At 21.9% G+C, this 20,907-nt stretch overlaps 3 protein-coding genes across 4 annotated transcripts in view; 2 read left to right on the top strand and 1 right to left on the bottom strand.

Annotated features, from left to right (window-relative positions):
• LOC122510527 (COMM domain-containing protein 4) overlaps nucleotides 1-20,907 on the bottom strand; it is a 30,344-nt gene that overhangs the window by 1,457 nt on the left and 7,980 nt on the right. Inside the window, exons 1-4 of one of the 2 annotated variants that reach the window (XM_043625268.1) lie at nucleotides 2,802-2,939; nucleotides 1,100-1,141; nucleotides 871-942; nucleotides 558-623 (exon numbers count right to left, since the gene is read on the bottom strand). In XM_043625268.1, the coding sequence (XP_043481203.1) occupies nucleotides 558-623; nucleotides 871-942; nucleotides 1,100-1,102 (141 nt within the window). In that variant the 5' untranslated portion in view covers nucleotides 1,103-1,141; nucleotides 2,802-2,939. Of the gene's footprint in view, nucleotides 1-557; nucleotides 624-870; nucleotides 943-1,099; nucleotides 1,142-2,801; nucleotides 2,940-20,907 lie in introns of those variants that run through there. The other variant, XM_043625259.1, reaches the window with a different exon arrangement.
• On the top strand, nucleotides 2,964-7,335 carry LOC122510517. Its single transcript, XM_043625232.1, has 4 exons — nucleotides 2,964-3,011; nucleotides 4,723-4,783; nucleotides 5,526-5,707; nucleotides 6,189-7,335. Exons 2-4 carry the CDS (start codon nucleotides 4,724-4,726, stop codon nucleotides 7,135-7,137), a joined length of 1,191 nt encoding a protein of 396 aa, XP_043481167.1. The 5' UTR covers nucleotides 2,964-3,011; nucleotide 4,723; the 3' UTR covers nucleotides 7,138-7,335.
• Nucleotides 9,991-19,584, top strand: LOC122510522. The gene is made up of 5 exons (XM_043625246.1): nucleotides 9,991-10,220; nucleotides 16,567-16,761; nucleotides 17,467-17,588; nucleotides 18,071-18,461; nucleotides 19,062-19,584. Exons 2-5 carry the CDS (start codon nucleotides 16,569-16,571, stop codon nucleotides 19,379-19,381), a joined length of 1,026 nt encoding a protein of 341 aa, XP_043481181.1. The 5' UTR covers nucleotides 9,991-10,220; nucleotides 16,567-16,568; the 3' UTR covers nucleotides 19,382-19,584.

Genomic DNA, 20,907 nt, shown 5'->3' with positions numbered 1-20,907 from the left:
TGTTGTCTTTTGTTAATAATTATTGTTAAGAACATTGTACTGGCTTTTAGTCATTAAACAATTGAATAAATACATGAAACGTAAGAGTAAAAAGAAAGATAAAACTTTAAAATTGGACACACAAATAAATTATTAAAATTCAAATATAAATTCTGAAAAAATTGAGAAAGTATTAAAAAATATTTATTTTGCGATGATAAAATTCGTAAGCTTTTTTGTTGGAATGAACTCTATCTGGTGAAAGTATATTTTATCTTTGTTCACTATATTCTCTCTTACTGTAAGGTGACAGTTTCAATAAGTATCCTTAGTCTTCCATAAAGCTACATTGAGTTAGATTCCACGGTTGGAAAATTCAAATATAATATCAGTCCTACGTTAATATTTTTTTATAATACATATTAAAATAAAATTTTATAAAATATTATTTTACTCTTCAAAAGTTAATCAAGAAAAATAATATTAAAAAAAGATTTTAATTTTCACTAAATTAACAAACTGTACAATTTTTTATTATTAACAATTTGTTACGATAATAACAAAAGAATAATACTTACATCAAACTCTCCTTCTGTTAAAGATTTAACAACAACCTGACAGAGTAATTTCATTTTAATTGATGTCTGAAAATGGAACATTCTGTTAATTTCTATATTTTTTTTTTCCTTTTTGTGTTATAAATATTTTTAATTTTATTATTTATTTTTTCATGCGATTTTAAAATAATCGAATAAAAATAATATAATTATTATAATAATAATTTAATATACAATATTCAATTTACTTAAATAGAAAAATAATTTAAAGAAAAAAAAACATTCTTTAGTTAATTTTTTATTTTATATTATAATTTTAAATGAATTTTCTCACCATTCGTGACAATGTATTTATTTCAGCCAGGAGCCAATCAGGACAGTCTCCATCACCCAAGAAGCGAAACCTCTGCGAGAAAAAAAAATGGTCATTGGAATAAAATTTAAGCAATTAATGAATAATATAACAATAATTTCAAAGGAAAATTAATAGATTTTTTAATTTATTGAAAACGAATTTAATTCATAATGAAAAAAGAATATTAAAATAATGTGTAATTATTTACCATTGTAGTAAATTTTTATCTCGTACACTTCAGTTAAAAGCTCTGCAACAGAAAACAATTTCAATTTTTTTAATAACATTATCATAAAATTATCAATTTAAAATTTTTATGATATTATCAAAAAAAAAAATTATTTTTTAATTATGTAGGTATATTAATTATTATTATTTTTTTGCACACTCGCTGTTTTAAAAAATAACATATAAACAATAAAAAGACACGAAAAATTGTATTGCTTAAAAATATTATTTTTATCGACTTTTTGTTTATTTATTAGTTGTTTAAATTTAAGTAAAGTTGTTCCTTCAAGTAGTAAAAGTCGAGTTTAGTCAGACAAAAATTCTGAGAAATATGAGATGATTTCATCAATTTGAATGAATTTTTTCCAAATTTTTTACATCATATCAAATTGTGAAAATGGAAAATGAATTTTAATAATTAAAAAATTTAAAGAAATGAAATAAATTTAAAGAAATTAAAAAAAATTTAAAGAAATTGAAAAAATTGAAAAAATTTAAAGAAATTAGAAGAAGAATTAATAGAATCTAAAAGAAATTTTCGGAAATAATTTAAAGAAATGAAAAGATATTGAAAGGTATTGAAGGATATCCAAAAAAAAATTGGAAGAAATTAAAATAATTTATTCAAGTAGTAAAAAGTGACTTTGGTCAGACACTAAGTTAGGGAGATTTAAGATAACTTCCATCAATTTAAATTCATTCTTTCCAAGTTATTTACATAATTTCAGTTAAGAAAATGGAAAATAAATTCTAACAGTTAAAAAAATTAATAGAAATTAAAAGAAAATTGCAAAAAATTGAAAAAAAACTGAAAAATATTGAGAGGAATTGAAGGAAATTGAAATATAAAATAAGAAATGTAAAAAAAATTGAATGAAAGCAGAAAACACAAAAGAATTTTAATATTAAAATTTTATATTGAACAAAAGAATAATTAAGTCATGGAAAAGTAATTTATTCATTAAGGGGTCTTGACACACTGTAAAGTTTCAATTTCAAATTTTGCTTTAAACCAAAAGGGGTTGAAAGACATTCGCAATCTAATTTCACGTCTTTATTATAATCAAGAATGTTAAACGCTCCGTGTCAAATAGTTTCCAGTTTATTTTGACAATAATTTATTTTTTATTTTCATTCAAAACATTCTGTTTACTTTATTTACGTTATCACTATTTTGAGGGTACATTAACATTTTTTCCTTTTGTGTTGAGTGTAGAATATTAAAACTATAAAAAAAAATATTTCTGAATATGAAAAAGTGAATATTATAATAATTTAGTAATTATTTTAATTATATCTAAGGACAAATTAAAAAAAAAAATTTTTTATAACAAATTCATTTTACCGTATTTATTCAATAAAATTTATTTTTCAAACAGTAAAATTTCTGTTGACCTTTTAAAATATTTTTTTTTTTATTTTAAGACACTTTTTTCTATTTTATCAAAAATATTCAAATTGAAATTATTATAGGTAGGTATATAAATATCACAAACGAAATTCATATTGTAAATTTCTATAAATAGAAAATTTGCAGAAAAATGAAAAATAGAATTTTTGTTTGGTGCATGTGCACTATTCACTGTTGAATAAAAGCGAGGGGAAGAGAGAGAAAGAGAGAGGCGGTGGTATATTAAATATAATAATATATTAAAAAGCATCTGGACGTATTCAATGTTTACCCTCGTCGACCAGGAAATTGACATGGGGCAATGTGTTGTGTACGAATTCCCCATGCAATCCGCGGGATCTTCGAACCGCAACGAAACAACCCCTGGGAAGTAATGCCGGTCACCATAAATACAGAAGTAACTCAGAAAATCAAGTCATTTCAATTCTGAACATAAAAGTGGTAGTGCTCGCAAATATCCAACAGGTGACTGTTGCAACAGGTCTGTAAATTATATATTCGTCATTATAATTTTCCATTTTCCCGCACAGCAAATCAATTTTTTTTTCGCTTTAATCACTCTTCAAATTCAATAAAATTTGCTAATCGCAAAAAAAGAAAAATTTCAAATATCGAAAAAGGAAAGTTAATTTTTTTTTCAAACACTCTATTACAGAAAATCAAATTACCAAAAAAAAAAATAAAAAAAATTTATTTTTATATAATAAATTATTACAATTTAATTAGACAATTTTGTTGAAAGTGAGAAAAATAGAATAAATAATATTATTTATTTAATAATAATATGTACATAATTTAATTAAATAATAATAATCTAATTAAAAATTATTATTGTAACAAAAAAAAAAATTAAATAACGAATGAAAATAAAAATCTGCATAAATGGGAGAAGACAAAAATCATAAATTTGGCGAAATTGTCTTTTTTGCAGGAGACTTTTTCTTTGACTGTATAAATTTAAAGCGATTTTCTTTTTTGTGCGTGGGACTTTTATTCATGTATGTATAGTTTATTATCAAGAGAGAGGTGAGAATATGTTAAGTGTCAAATAAGTGGTTTTCAAAAATAGACATTTTCATATAAAGAAGAAACTAAAGGGAAATTTTTTCCATCTGTAACTTTGTTTTTCTGAAATTAGTCTCTTTTAGAAAAAAAAATATTTTTTTGTGAGAAAAAAGTTAATTTCTTACATTTGAGTTATTATTCTACAAATTAATTAACTATTAACTATTATATATTTATTTACTTCGCATTAACCGGTTTATTGTAAATTTCTAAATTTTTTATTTCTTATATGTCTAAAACTTTATATATTAACTAATTTTAATAAATATGAAAAAAATATTTAATATAATAACCACATATTATTTATGAATAAAAATTAAAATATATAATAAATTAAATAATAATACGTTAACTGAAAAAAAAATAATTATAAGCATAAATCTCACATACTTGTTTAAAAATTTTTTAAAAAATTATTGAAAACAAAAAAAAGTAGAAAATAAAAACTATTGAAAATAAAAATTATTAAAAGCACAAATTATTAATTAAAAGAATAACTAATTATTATTGCAAAGCATAAGTAATTTTTAATAAAAAAAAGGTAATTAACTATTACTTTGTGAATTTTGAATCTCAAGATATTCGTAATTTTGTAATTATTTATAATCAAATTTAGAGTGTTTGATAATTAATATAAACGTATTTCAATTTTTAATTCACTTAGATTTATTACAGTATTTTTAACCTTTTCAATTTCTTTAGAGTCTTAGAATTAATTTTTTAGCTAAATAAATTGATATTTAAAATTTAAGTTTAAGAAATTAATTAGTGGCTTTTTTTTAACGAAATGAGTGTCATTAGTAACTTATTTATAAAAATAGTAGCTAAATAGTTGAATGAGACGAAAAAAATATCAAAAAGTATCAATAGTTGCATGAGTTCGAGGTTTGATTATTAATAAAGAAAATAACTATTTTTTAATAAAAAAAGTAACTTTTATAAGGAAAAAGCTGAACGGAAAAAATAGTCAAAACTATAATTGAAGATTAAATTTAAAAAATTTCATAATCTTCAATTTTATATATAAAAATATTAATATTCTTTTTTTTTAATAACTTTACATTGTGATGAAATTAAATTCCTCTTAAAAATATTTGTCATCTACTTTCTATTATCACTTTTTACAGGATGAGGAAAATTCTCTTATCTCTGGCTTTGCTTACAACAGTGACTTCTGAGGATTTAGACGTAAGAAAACAAGAAATTGAGTTTAAAAACTAAAAAAATCTTTTTCCTAATTTCTATTAATTATTTTCTAATAACAGCAGAAATTTTTTTTGTTCACAAATTTTTCAATAATAATTATAATTTTCGAAAACTATTTTTCAAGACCTTTTTTTATACAGAAATAGAAAATTTACGTACACAGAGAAAAATTTCTGTAGCGAGTATTTTTTTCAATAATTCACTTTCCTGATATTAATTTATTATTTATTTATAGACGGGATAATGTGTTTTGTTCAATAATTTCCCAATAAAATAATTCTTGAAAACTAATTTTTTTCTGAGACCTCTTTTTTTATAAGAGCAAAAATTTATTCGCACCAAAAGAAAAATTTCAATATCGAGAATTTTTCTTCTATTCAATCTCGAAAAGAAGTTTGAAAAATAAGGGAAGACTGTCCATGAGATGAAAATTTTATATGAGGAAAAAAATATTTCAATTTCATTGTCGTAATATGTTGCTCATTGTTTATAAATGAATTGAAATAATTTTCTTTCCTTCTCGAAAAAAGAAAAGTTTGGTGGGAAGAAAAATTTGTGTTATATAGACTACTTTTTCATTCTTGTTTTTTTTTTTTTTTTTAAAGTAAACTTTTGCTCCCCTTAACTTTTCGTCACGGTCACGATAAGTTTATTCTCTCGAAAAAAAAATATTTTTCTGCATACTCGAGACAATGACATAATATAAGTGTGAATGTATTTTTAGAGCAAAAAACATCGTCCCTTATTGTCAGAAGGTGAGCCTCAATTCTGGTTCGCGAGAGGCAGTCGCTTCCCATGGGATCTTACCCATTTTGAGTTTGACCAATCCTTGAAAGATAAGGATGTAAGGCGTCTTCAGACAACAGAATCATCACTCAACAAAATTTCTTCTCACGATCTCAACAGGTAAACGACAATTTTTTGTGTTTCAAGTGAAATTAATTTTTTCCGTTGATAAAAATCAATAATAGTATTTTTTTTATATTAAACAAAATTTTTTTACTTAAAAAACATTTTTGCAGAAGAAGGAATTTATTTTTGTCTTGAGAATTTTATTTTTGCCTCGAAATTTTTTATTTTTGTGTTAAAAATTATATTTTTGTATTACACAATTTTTGGTTCTCTACGAAAATTCGTATTTAATTAATAAATTTTTAAATAAAAATAATTATAAAGTTACGAAAATTTTGAGATTCAATATCGAGATGACATTCTCCACCTGCGAACGCCAAGGTCACCGCTAGATGGCAGTTCAGTTCCTTCTTGGAATTTCTCCTGCCACCTGGTGGCGTCCTTGGCGTTCTCAAGTGGAGAAATTGAATCACCATTTTATTATTATTCTTTCTAACTAAAAAAATTTTTTTCTTTTCTCCTCTGTCAAAAATAGATTTATGTTCAACAAGCAAAATTCTCCCAACGCTCAAGAAGAACGTAATCATCAAAAATCTGACGAATCAAGTGATGAGAAGAGAAAAAATTCTCTCATGTCATCAGTAAAAGAAGATTTTCTTCCAAATCAAGAAATAATTGATTGTACAATGAAAAAATGTCCACAATATTTTCAAAATTGGCGTCTACTGGAACCATTTTATGTAGATGAACCAAATTGGGTGCAAGTAAATTCTGAGAATTATGATACACGCTTTGAAGATAGTGAACCATTTTTTGTCACTCGTGGTAAACGATCACTAGAAATACCAAAAATAAATTTTCACCAAAAACAATTTATTCTAGAAAATAAATCAAGAATCAATACATTAAAATCAAATTTACAAACAGGAAATATTGGGAAAAATGAAAATAATGAGAATTTAATGAAGGAAAATGTAACTTTCAAAAAAATTGTACGCAAACGAAGTGAAAATGATGAAGATAATGATGAAAAAAAATTATTGGCGAATATAGAGAAAAATTTGTATCTAAAGGGTGGAATTGGAAAGAATTTTAATTATTTACATCCACGTAATAAGCATTCGGATATTTTGGAAATTCTCGAAGAGCCATTTTTTATTTCACGGGGCAAAAAAAGTAATAGTAATAACAATAATTATTTCTATTATCGTCCAAATAGTGATTTTTCTGTGCCTGATTATTTATGGGAACAATATCTCGATCAGCGTTTAGAAAATTTTCTTTCCGATCTAAATACAGACAGTATGTTAGTGCCGGAGATTGATATTGGCGATAAGGAGAGAATTTTGAGGAAAATTTTCAATAATCTTCCTGTAAAGAGAACAAAAAATGAGAATAAAAAATTTTTTGAGTCAAATAAGAAAAGAAATGTTTTGGATGAGATAAATTTGCATATGGAACCATTTTATATTGCGAGAGGCTGATAGAGAGTTGTGTCTGTAGTTTGGCCTGAGGGTAAGGTTCTTTTGTTTCTGTCAGTCGAACTTGGGTTCGATTCCCCACAAGGTTTTTTTTTCAAAATTCTTGTTTGTAATTTTACAAAATAGAAAATACATTAAATTATTTATAAGGTGAAAAAGCTCATAATAAAAATTGTATTGAATTATAAATTAAAAAATAATTATCCAATCCTTAAAAGAAATCGTATCTGAAATTGTAAAATGTAACTGTAAATGAAAAAAATAAAATATGTTTTTAAATACGTCACCCTATCGCATCCTATATTCATTTTCAACGCTGAAAAAAAATTACTTGCCTTAAATAAGCGATTACTTGATTATTATCAAGTAAATATTTACTTGAATCAAATAATTTTTAATTAAATTGAATAAATTTTATTTAAACCAATAATTTCAGTATTTGAATCACAAACTTTAATTTCCAAAAATAAAAATTTTGTTGATACAAATAAATATTTATTTGATAATAGACAAGTAATCGTATATTTGAATCAACTAAATTTTTTCTCTAGATTAGTTTTTCTAATCATTTATCTTCAAAAAATTTTTCCTTAATTTTGCATATTATATGTGAATGAAAAATTTTTCAAGGTCGCGTATAAAAGATGATTTGAAGAATTTCTTTTTCCGTGAAAGATAGTCTCGACCTAATTTTATCGACTGGAACTAAAGTCATCCTGTTCAACCTACTGTGATTCCTAATTTCTAATGACTAGGAAATATTCCAGAATTTTTGTATAAGAAATCAAAAATAATAAAAAAATAATTTTTGTTTCTTAATTTTTAAATTTTTTGTAATTTTGTCTTTTCTCTTTTTATTCACAAATGGGTGAAATAATTAAATTTTTTCGTCTTTTTTTCTCTCTCGATGAACTAGAAATTGAAGTCTATGAAGGGAAAAATATTGTATTCTTATTTTTTTCATTTTATTTTTTTTTTGATAATTTATATTCTTAATTTTCGAAAATTGTCTCCCCTGGTATTCTCGGGAATAAAAAATTATTGCGCGAAAATATTGGAGTGCATCTTTTTAGAAGAATAAGAATTGCACAAAGTGGCAGTGACACGTGTATGTAAAAAAGAAATTCACGCTCTCAGCAATTTTTCAAACTGGCGGTTAAATATATTTCAGTAGGTGGCTTTTCACAGATGCTCTCCTCTCCTACTCTATTTTTTGAATTTCCTTAATCAGTTAGATTACATCCAACAGTCTTTTTTTTTTCTTCTTCACATATTTTAACACCTGCAGCTTGAATCTTTTTGTTTCTCAACTTAAAAAAAAAATTTTTTATTTCCTTTTTTTCAAAATCAAATTTAAATTTTTCAAATAAAGAATTTTTCCAAGAAAAAAAAATTTTAAAGAAATTTAAATTAGTTATAAACTTATAATAATTTAAATATAAATTAGTTAAATAACTTTATTAATTTAAATTTAAATTAGTTAAAATTAGAATAAAAATAAAAATTTGCATTTATTTTTATCTTTGATAACACTCTCGTCGTAATATAAGGTTTGAAAATTATTCCCACATGTGAATTAATTTATTTATTGTCCATACAAAGGTGGTAATTATTTACTGCAAAGAAAGCTAATTAATAATCTTTTCTCATTTTCATGGAAAAAGAGTGTTTTTGCTTCTGTGTAAGAAAATTATTATTGATTTCGCTTAAAATAAGACGCGCATCAAAGATAATTTTTGTTCGAGGGTGAATAAAACTTGATTATTATTAAATAAATTGGGTTAAATTACATCAGTGTCATGTATCATTAAAGTTTATAATTACTAGTTACTGACTTTTCAAAGGATTCCAAGTAAACTGTATAAATTTATGACGCAACAGCATCAACAAAAAAAACAAACTTTCATAGGGAAAAAACCGAAAAAATTCAAGGATTTTTAAAAATAATTTTAAAAAAATTTTCGAAAAATATATAAAGGAGTTTTTTTGGGGAAAATTTTTTGTCCGTCCGAATTCAAATAAAAAAATAACTAAATGACTAAATAAATAAACAAAAAATAAATAAGTAAATAAATAAAAAACTAACTAACTAAATAATTGAATAAATAATTAAATAAGTAAATAAAAACCTACCTAACTAACTAAATAATTAAATAAATTATTAAATTAGTAAATAAAAAGATAATTAAATAAATGAATAACTAAATAAATAAAAAATAAATAAATAGAAATGCTTTAAAAATTATTTCTCCAGAGTAGAAATTTTCCAAAGGAAGAAAATAAATTTTCTTTTTGGTACAAATACAAATTATTTGTAATTAATAATAAAGGAGGAAAAAAAATTATTTTTCGAATAAAATTGTACAATTCCTTTATTTATTTTTCTATTTTCTGATTGGGAACAAAATTGATAATTATCGAAAAGATTTTCTTTTTTTTTGTTATCAAATGATAAGGAGCAAACAATAAGGATAAATCAAAAGACAAAATGATGTCCTTAGGAAGATTTCTAGGGGGTTGAATATTGCGTGTAGGCGCGCTAGGTAAGTACCGGCAGTTTCCCGGGGCGGTTTTTGAACCAATGGGAGAGCGAGTTGGTGGTCACGTTGGTCCTATAAGATAAGCGTCGCGCATCAACGAATGCCCATTGCATCCATCCTCAGCAGCTCGCAGGATCAGCAAATAAAAAAATAAATAATAATAAACAAAAAAAAAATAATAATACAGAAAAAATAATATCGAAAAAATAATACCAAAAAAATAATACAGAAAAAATAAAACAGTTAAAATAAAACATTAAAAATAATCAAAAACAAAAATAAATAAATAAAGCAGAAAAAATAAAGCAAAAATAATACGAAAAAATAATGCTGAAAAAATAATACAGAAAAATTAATAAAAAAAAAAACTAATACAAAAAGGAATCCAAAGAAATTCAAAAAAGATAATACAAAATAAAAATATAAATAAAAGTGAGTGTCCATCGTTGATTCTTGGAATAAGAAATTTTTTTTCTCTCAAAAGTTTCATCAAAGAAGAAATTCCTCTCACGGCCTTTGAAAAACATCATTGTGTATTTTTACGCGGTAAGAACAAGTTTTATGTTGTTTTCTTCTATTTATTATTAACAACAATCAAAAATATACAGCAGTGTTTTTTTATGATAAATTTTCTCCGCGGATGAGTGACAAGTTTTTGTGATAAAAAAAAGAGAAAAAAAGACGGTTCTTCCCTATGGTTCTTATCAGTTCAATGGCAGTATGGATATACCAATTTCAAGGCTAATATTGTTTAATTGTTAATTGCAAAATTTTATGCAAAAAAAAATTATTATTTTCATTGTAAATCACATTTTTTTGATAATTTTTCATTTTATGACAAATTTTATTAATTTTTAAATTAATATCTATGTAAGTGTGAAAAATTTGTTGCAATTTATTATAAATTAATAACAATATTATTATTACCACTATTATTATTTTTATTACTATTAATTATAATTAATTTTTTTTAAATGTTTTTGTTATGATTAATTTTATTATTTTTAACTTTATTAATAATTATCATTATTGTTACTATTAATTTTGTTATTGTTGTTGTTGTAGTTCTTATTATTATGATTAGGTATTGTTTTAATTTAATTTTAATTTATATTTTATATCAATTTTAATTTTTTTGTTATTATTTTTTTATTAAAAATTTTGAATTTTGAACGGAATTGCAAATATTATTATTTTGATAATGTTTAAAATTAACTAAGAGAACCGAGTGATAAAATAAAAAATTTTAATTTTTGTTATTGTTATTTTAATTTTTTATTATCGGTTTTAATTTTTATAGGAAAGAAATTGTGATTTAATAAAATCTACTTACTGTAAATAATTATTTAATTAACTGTGGAAATAGTTCCTTTTAAAAATTACAAAGTAGTTAAATGAAAAAAAATTTTAATATTATTGTGTAAAAATATGAATTGAAATTAAAAAGAAAATTGAACTACTTTTTTGCTATAAAAAATAGTAAAGTGACCATTTTCTCATTTTTTTCATTTCTGTCAATTTTTCTGAATTTAAAACGGAACATTATAAATAAAAATAAAGATTGAAACATAAATCAAAGTTCGAATACAAAATTTTTTAATTAAACTGTAAATTGAATTTTATTAGAAAAGAATTTTTTTTATCTATTTTTTATGAAGAATATTCTTGCATTCCGATTTTTTGCATCGGTTTAAATTGTTTAAATTGTTTCTTTAATTAAAATAAACAAGTAAATAATTTTATTATTTTCTTTATCACAAACTACAGTCATTTGTAAATTATTGTAAACTATACAAAATTTTCGTTTTTAGCTTAAAAAAAAAGAAAATTCAATGAAAAATTTATAGAGTTCGGAAGAAGAAGCTATAAAACAAAAACCTGTTGATCCAAAAGTTTATCAATTGCCCTGTGAATTTTTTAAAAACTAATAAATTTTAAAGTATGCTTTATGTAGGACTAGGAAAAATGGTTAAAAAAATGCAATAAAAAAAAATATTACAATTTATTCATCAGAACAGGAAATCAAAATTCTTTTACATATTACATACTATGTATATGTCTATTTATAAAAAAAGCAATCTTTTTTTGTTTACTTAATCTCGTCATGAAGAAAAGATATTTTTGTGTGTTTAATTACACTTGGTCACAAATGTTTTATCAGATAATAAGGAAAATTTTCATGATATGACGAAAAATAATTAATACTTCCTCGAGTCATGTCACGTATCTTCCTCTAAATTGTTTAAATTCTTCTCTTTTTTACAACTTTGGATTTGTTCTATTTTTCACCTTATATCTATATTCGGTAATTAAATTTTTATATCCACTTTAAACCTATATGATAGGGATTTCTATAATTATCAGGTTACTTTTCTGATTAATCAATTCTAATTAACTCTAATTAATTTCATGAAAATTTTATCAAAACATTTTACTAATTAATTAAAATTCAATTAATTTCAATTGAAACAAGAAAAAATCTAAAATAAATTAGTTTAATTACAAGAAAACTATAAATTGACAAATTACAAAATGAAAAAATTTATAGAAAAATTACTTTTAAAGTTTTTTAACGTAACGATTTAATGCTAAAAATAATAAATTTATATTAGGATGAAATTTTTGAATTTAGAACAAATTATTTGTTTTTATTAGACTTAATTTATATTCGGCAATTAGAAATGCACGTGTAAAAAAAATTTTTTTCTTTCATCAAATTACGATAAATTATTCTATTAGCATTCAAAATTAAGGAGAAATTATGAAGGACAGTTAATAAGAATAGCTAATTTGCATATAGAGTAAAAAACTAATCGAAATTAAATCCCACATGGTCAAAAGTCAAACGGAAAAAAAAAATTCTTAATTGCTATTGCGATGCATTAAATATAAATTTGGTTTTAATTTGCAAAGTCAGTGACACTTATTTCTAATTTGGTTACACACAAGGACGTGCGTGAATCTAAATTTTCTCTATATCTCAGTTACGTCATATCATAATGATATACTCAATTTAAAAAAATTAACTTTTTTTCTACGCATTCCCAAATATTATTATAACAAAACTTCCACTTTCTAGAAATTTTTTTTTACTTGAAGATTTTGTAAATTTCTTCATTTTGCATCTTAATTTACTACTCGCGCTAAAAAAAAATTTGTGACTTTTATTGAATTCAAAATCCAATTGGTAAGATCTCCAATTGGTTAAAATTTTTAAAAAAATATCGAAAAACAAATGTCAAATTAAATTCAAATTATAATAAAATTATTTTTCGAAACAAGGAAATAATAATATTATTGTAAAATTTACCAAACTATTAGTTTGACTTAAAGGAAATTCTTTCTTTTAAAAGAAAATTGATACATAAAAAAAATGATTACAAAATAATTATTACAAAAAATTATTAAAAAGAATTATTTTAAAAAATGTATATTTAAGAAACAATTTATTATCAAAAGAAATCTTTATCAAAAAAGATTGTTAAAAAAGTCTGTTAGAAAAAAAGAATCAAAAAAAGTTTGTCAGAAACAAATTTGAATCGAAAAAGTTACTATGAGAAAAATTTTAAATACTTCCTCTATGAGGAAGCAAAATGTATTCAAAAATATTTATTAAATAAAAAAAGTATTTAAAAAAGTATTTAAAAAATTTAATTATACATGGAAATTTATATTCAAAAAAATTTGTTAGAACAAAATTTATGTATTAAAAGAATTAATATGAAAAGTACGAAAAAAAATGATATGAAATAAATTATTATAAAAAATTTTTTTTAAAAATCAATCCATTATTAAAAACAATTTTTATCTGCAAAAATTTAAAAGAAAAAATTTTGTATGGAAAAAATTCGTAGAAAAAAAAATGTTATCGAACAAATTTGTATGGGAAAAAAATTTTTATCGAGGAAGTTTTTTTAGTGAAAAAAGTAATATTGACGTAGTAGGAAAATATTATAATTTCGGAGTTTCTTTTTTTATATTTGATCCCTTTGAACAGGTGCAATTTAAGAGGAAATATTTTATAAAATAATGCGCCCTTGGACAAAAGCTCTAAAAGCTTTCGATAATATAATTAACGTAGGGCTTGTTGACAAAACCGACGTGCTTTTTCATTTCTTGGTTTATGTTATATTGATCTCGTTTTATTTTTTCATATTTATGTCACATTTTTTTTAACACATATAACTTTTAGCATATTTTTTTTTAAATTTGTTTAACAAAAAATATTTTTTTAATGTGTAAAGAATTTTTTATAATAATTTATCATTCTTTTTTCCTTAATTTTTAAATTTTTTTCATTATTTATAAATAAATAATGTTTGTCCATTTGCAAGTATCACAAACATTTTCTGACTATTTTTATAACTAACTATTTTTTATAACTAATGTAGCTAACAATTTATTTCTAAATTTATTCCAAGGAAATTTAAAAGTTAATGTTTGAAAATTTGTTTAAAAAAATTTATCAAAATGTAAAAAAATATTTACAAAAAGTTAGATAATAAGAATCACCATTTTTTTAAGAAGAAAAATTTATTTTACTCAAAAACTATTTAAATAATTAAAAAATATTATTTATTTAAATAAATTTTTTTGCCGAGTATAGAAGAAAATGGAAAGTAAAAAAATCGATTAATAAAAAAGAAAAGATCAAAAAATGGAAAAATTCAGTTTTGAATTTTCCAATACGAAAAAAATATTCAAAAAATGATTTTCCTTTTTGAATGACTTTCATTTTAAATTTGAAACAAGTAAGAAATATTATAAAATTTGAATTTAAGAATTTCCAGCACTATGTGGGATAAATATAATTTGTAAAAGTTAAAATGAAAGAAAAATCTGGTTAGAATTGCAGAACTTCATTAAAACTCGTAAAACTGTTTTCATTTTTTTTCCCATCAGTTTTCTTTAAATCAGACTCATGCTTCAGAAAACTTGATATTACTTTCATTAAGCGTGTTATTTTCAAAATAAACAAAAAATTTTTAATAATTTAGTAAATTAGGAAGTCAAAAAAATTTCAAATTTTATAATTAGATTTATTTATTTTTTTTTATTTATTCTATTATTTTTATTAGGTTGTTTCGTTTTTATTCAGTTGTTATTTTTAAAACATTTTATAAATCTTTCTTGTATTTTATATCAGACTAAATAAATATTTATTTATTATTATATATTTTTTTAGTTATTATTTGTAAATATTCATTATCAACTAAACATTTATTTGTTCATTTTAAAACTCTCAGAGGAAAAATAAAATCAGTCACAATTCTTCTCTCGATATACTCAACTTTTGAAAAAGATTTAAATGAAGAACTGGAGAATAAAAAGAAATAATGAGAACTTATAAATAGCAATTTTTCTTCTAACATTTCAATTTTCATTATTTGGGCCAAGCTGGTAATTTCCTTTCTTAAGTCTTCATTCAAAATATCAACGAGAAAAATATCGTCATTTCTGAAGCATAAATTTAATATCACCACCCACCTGTAAGAAATGGAAAAATGTTTTTTTACCTTTCGAATTAAAAAGAATCTACTAATGAAATTGTTAAATATTTCTATTTATTTTTAATACTTTTTATAAAAATTACTGAAACAATTGAATTTTTCTCTTTTGTTAACCAATTTTTAATCATACACTTTATTAGGGGAGAGGGCCCTAAGGTGGTCACCCATCTTTTGAACGACTGTAAATTTCAAATGGAATTATATATAAAGGTCAATAATACGGCGTTTGAAACTTTATCTTATTACCTAACTTCCTATCATAAAGTTTTTTTCATTTCATTAATAAAAAAAAAGTTATGGCACTTTTTAAAAAAAGTTGAAAATTCGACTTTTAAAAAAGTGGCCCCAAGGTGATCACCATACAAAAATTCACTAAAAAAGTTTTAATTTATCATTATTTAATATTGTTTATTTTTACTTAGTTTGCATTTTTGTTTTACTAAATTTGAATTTCGCGCCATTACACTTTTGTAACTGTCCGCCTAGAGGGCATGGAAACTCTCTCACAAACGAGGTGATTATCAGTAACTGCGTTAAGAATTATTCGATTTTAATTATGTTTAGAAAATATTTTCATTGTTAAAAATATTAATAATAAAAATAATAATAAAATTACAAATAAAGAAAGTAAAATAATTTTATTGTTAAAAATATTAATAATAAAAATAATAATTATAATAATATTATTAAAAATAAAGAAAGTAAAAAAATTTCGTTCGACTTGACTCTATTTTTTTAATTTCCAAAATAAAAAATGATTGCCAATAATAATAAATGATAAAATGTTAATAAAATAATTACAATAATAAAAGAAGAGAGGAGAAAATATAATTTCCCAATATATTTTATGAAAGTACATTGTTTGTGCGGACATCGAAATCTTTCATCGTGAATGAAATAGAAATAAAGGAATGTTTTTCTTATTGGGGATTTTGATAAAGAAACAATAATATTAATGACAATATTATTCAAAGTTATAAATAAAATTAATAAAAATAAGAACAACACTCATCGAAATATAACAATGATAATTCTAATGACTTAATTAATCACCAAAAAATTCTTTGAATTATTCAATTCTGAAATATATATTTCTCATCTAAACCGGAAATTCAATACAGAATATTTTTTTCTATTTTCAATAATATGATACAAAATATGTTTTTTTCTGAATTTAATCCTGGGAAATAAAAATTAATTAAATGAAAAATAATATGTATTCTCAATAGGTTATTGTTAATTAAAACTAAAAAGAAAATTACATGTATTGTTTTTTTTGCGTTAATTAAGATTAAAAAAATATTCTAGCCAAGCTTTTTTGATTTTATTTTTATATACAAATTTTTTTGTAATTAAAATTTTGTTATTTACTATTGTTTTAGGTATGTGGCTACTTTTTACAGTAACAATATTGCTGGCACGTGAAGTGGTGGGAAATTTAACAACAGACGAGCATGATGAGGAGAAAAAAGTGGCTAACAAAAATGATTTACACACTTTCTCACAATTACAAACCACGGATTTGAAAATTCCTACGCAAAAGTTGCGCGAAACTGCAAAAACTAATGAGAAAGAAGGTAATTATTTATTGGTTCTTTAATAATTTTATTATTTGAAATATTTTTTTTCAACCATTTACTTTTGGAAATTTTTAATAACAGAATTTTATAACAATAACTTATGCTTTTTATTATATATTATTAACTATTATTTATTTATAACATTGTTATTGTTTTTATTTTTTCATTAATTAATTAATTCGTTCATTCATTCATTTTATTGAAAATGAAATGTTTGTCACTATATTTAAATTCTTTAATTATAAAAATGTTAATTTATATATTTAACAATAAACTTTTCTGTTGTATTGAAAAAAGATATATTTGATATTTTGATTCAAATATTGAATTACTTGTCCATATTAATTATTTATCAGTAAAAAAATATTTATGCTTTATTATTTAAATAAATAATAATTATAAATCAAATTTTTTATTTTTTCACTCAGTCGTCTTAGTTAATTTATATTTTATCAATTATTAATGTGGTTTAATAATATTTATCATATTATTATTAAACATATTAGTAATAATTATATCGGATATTTGGTTTAAAATTTAAATACGGAAATTATTAATTCAAATTTTTTATTTAAATAAAAATTATTTGATTCGTAGATAATTATTTATTTCATAACAATCGCTTGAATATATTTGAGTCGAATTATTTTTTCTCAATAAACATTGAAATTTGAAAATAAAAATAAAAAATTTCTCAATTAGATGCTGAAAAAAGAAGAAAGCGATCGATAGAAGAAATTGTTTCGGATCAAAAAACATTTACGACAGATTTTCAAAAAAGAAAAAGTCCACTGTCTTCATGGTTTTATTGGGCTGATAAAGATGTGAGTTGATAAAAATCCAATTACAAAAATTACAATTGTACAAATTAAATTTTAGGGTTTAATTTTATTTTTTATACTTATGAATTTTTATAAATATTAAAATTATTATTATATAAAATTATTATTTTTATAAATATTTTATAATATAAAAAAAATTATGAATAAATAATATTCGAAAAATTGTTATATTGTTAACTATTGAATTATTTCATAAAATAAAAATAATTGGAAAGAATTTTGAATTCATTGTGCAAAAAATAATAGTAATAAAAATAGTAATGATAGTAATAACAATAAACAGTATGGAATATTAGGATAAAAATAAAAAACTAGAAAATATGAAGACACAAATTACAAAAAATATAAAATATAAAAAAACTAAAAAATACAAAAAGAAATTGAAAAAATATGAAAATGAAAAATATAAAAAATAAATGACAAAAATCACAAGTAGCTATAAGAAATTACTTTCATTATAACAGGTGATTCCAATAAAGGAACGAAGCAAGGAATCAAGTCAGGAGAAGAAAACACCAAGATTCAGTCCTTGGGGTGGAAAGAGGAGTGAATCTTATTTATCGGTTCCTGAAATTCGACAAAACACTCACGTCTTTAACAGTTGGGGTGGTAAGCGTGTTAATGAATTTTCAAAGCTCACAATACCGGAGAGAAGTGGAAAATTATATGCATGGAATAGTGTTGATTCAAATGAAAATCAAGAATTGAAACGAGTTTCAAAAAGTAATACAGAGGGAAAAGTTCCATTCAACAGTTGGGGTGGAAAGAGGGCATTAAATACTGTCGATTATACATCGCCAATTTTACAAGATCTACATCAACTCGAAGGTGAAATTGACTATCGGAAAAGAAAAGGTAATTAATTATTTAAAATAATATTATTTCCTCAATCAATAATATTTTTTCAGTATATTTCACAATTATAATTAAATCGACTGAATTTCAAAAAGGGCTCAACTCCTGAAAACAGTTCGTCATTTCCGCATAATAATTTGATAAGGAAAATGAATCTTTAGGTTTTTCAGAGTAAATCCTTTTTCGAATTTTGCGATTCAATATTATTAACAAAAAATTATTATTGTGAAATAATTTTTAATAACAATTTTTTAACAACAATTTTTTTATACACTTTTTTAATATTATTTATTATTATTATTATTATTATTATTATTATTATTATTATTATTATTATTATTATCATTATTATTATTATTATTTATTTATTTATTATAAGAGGAACATAGTCAGGGTTGGACCTTAGTATTTTTTAATTTTTTACCAATATCCAGCTATTGTAAAATAATTTGTAAAAAATAATCCTTATTTTAACGAATTAAAATTTAAAAAATTTAATTTCTCATTTTTAATTATAAGTGATAAATGAAAAATAGTAAAACATTTCTTTTTTTTAGAAAAATTTTATTACCATTATTAAAAATATTTTAATTTTCACAGATCAATTGGGAAAGTATCAAGAAAAATTGATGAGAAAAATTGATGAAAGAAGAGCTCAAAAATTTGGAAGTTGGGGCGGCAAGAGATTTGTCAATCGGCAGAATGGTGAAAATTTACATTTGAGTGGAGAGGATTTTTTTGAATCACTCAAGTCAAGGTTACCAAAAAAAAGATCGATGCGTGCTTTAAAAAAAAGAGAATTTCAACCGTGGGGTGGCAAACGAAGTCCAGAAGCAATACCCGATAATCCAAATGATACAGAACGTAGACCACCGGCTTCATTTTTTGTTAGAAAAGTCTTCTTCCCTTGGGGGGGATAAAAAAAACAATTTTTTGACTGATTTTCTTTTTATAAATTATCATCCCATAGAAATACTACCAAATTTCCAAACGAAAAAGCTTTCATAAGTTCGTTTTCTTTTTCATATTTTTTTTGAAAAACAAATCTTCCCAATAGAGAAAATGTTTTTAAAAAAATTATTATTAAAAATAATTAGTAGTTAATTAATAATTTTTAATTAATAAGGACTTAATAAGAAATGAATTAATAATTTATTAGTATTAATTTATTAATTATTAATTGGAATTTTAAGAAATTAATTTAAAAAAATATATTAAAATATTTTTTGGTTCAAATAAAAACAAATAAAAATTAAACAGAAAGAAATGGACAATTTTAAAAAATAGTCGATCAGAATTTACATTTTTGTTATTAAGTAAATTTCCTGAATTTTAATACTGAATTGAAAAGAAAATAAATAATACAAATTGTCAACAACAAAAAATTATTGGGAGGATTATGAATTTTTTTCCCTCTTGGAAAAAAAAATTTTATAAATCAAATATAAAAATTTTAATCGAGACTGTGTAGGAAAACTATTATAAAATATGATTACCGAATAATTGTTAAAAATTTTAATTTAATAGGATCATGATAATTAATTTATTTAATAGAATTACTGAATATACGGTAATAATTTATTTAACAAATTCACTCTAAAATAATAATTTATTTAATAGGATCACATAATGCTAATAATAATAATAATAATTTATTTATTATATCTCTCATGTAATATAAATTATGTGAATCATTATATTATACATTTTTATAAAATTAAGTTTAAAAAGTTTAACATCTCTATATGTATAAAAATGAAAAATTTATTATTTAAAACGTTGTGAAAAAATATGAGAAAAATTCTATAAAATTATTGAAAAAAAAAGATACAAAGAAATAAATAATGTTTTAAATATAAAAGAAAAAAATTATGCACTTAATAAATATTTACGCTCTGTTATTACCTGTTTTTATTTATATAAACAAAACAATTTTGTCAATTTATTTTCAATTCCAATCACTTGATATTAATTTCTTGTTTAGTTTTTTTTAGAAAATCAAATAAGGAGTTAAAAAATTCGATTTTTTTGCAATTGTTTAATTTTTATTTTTTCAATTTGCAACTTTTTAATTAGCGATTGTTTAACTAACAAATTTTTTTGCAATTTATTTTGCAATTTTGCCATTTTTTTTGTAATTATTCAGTTTTTCAATATTTTGCAATTTTTCAATATGAAATTTTATCGAAATTGTACAATTTTTAATTGTTTATAATTATTTTTCGTAATTATGCTTCATTTAAATTAAAGAAAAATGAATGACGACTTCTAATACTTACTTTTCGAATTAAAAATTAAAATTTTAAATGAAAAATCTGAATATGAAATTAGTTTTATTATATTTCACTATTAAGTGAATTAAATGAATGACTGCGTTAAAAATATTATAGAGAACGTGATAAAAATTCAAAAAACACTTTTTCTTTTAAATTAAATATTTTTTCTG

Source organism: Leptopilina heterotoma, unplaced genomic scaffold (genome assembly GCF_015476425.1).
Source record: "Leptopilina heterotoma isolate Lh14 unplaced genomic scaffold, ASM1547642v1 Lhet_120, whole genome shotgun sequence".
Classification (NCBI taxonomy): domain Eukaryota; kingdom Metazoa; phylum Arthropoda; class Insecta; order Hymenoptera; family Figitidae; genus Leptopilina; species Leptopilina heterotoma.
This window is presented reverse-complemented; position numbering and strand designations above follow the sequence as displayed.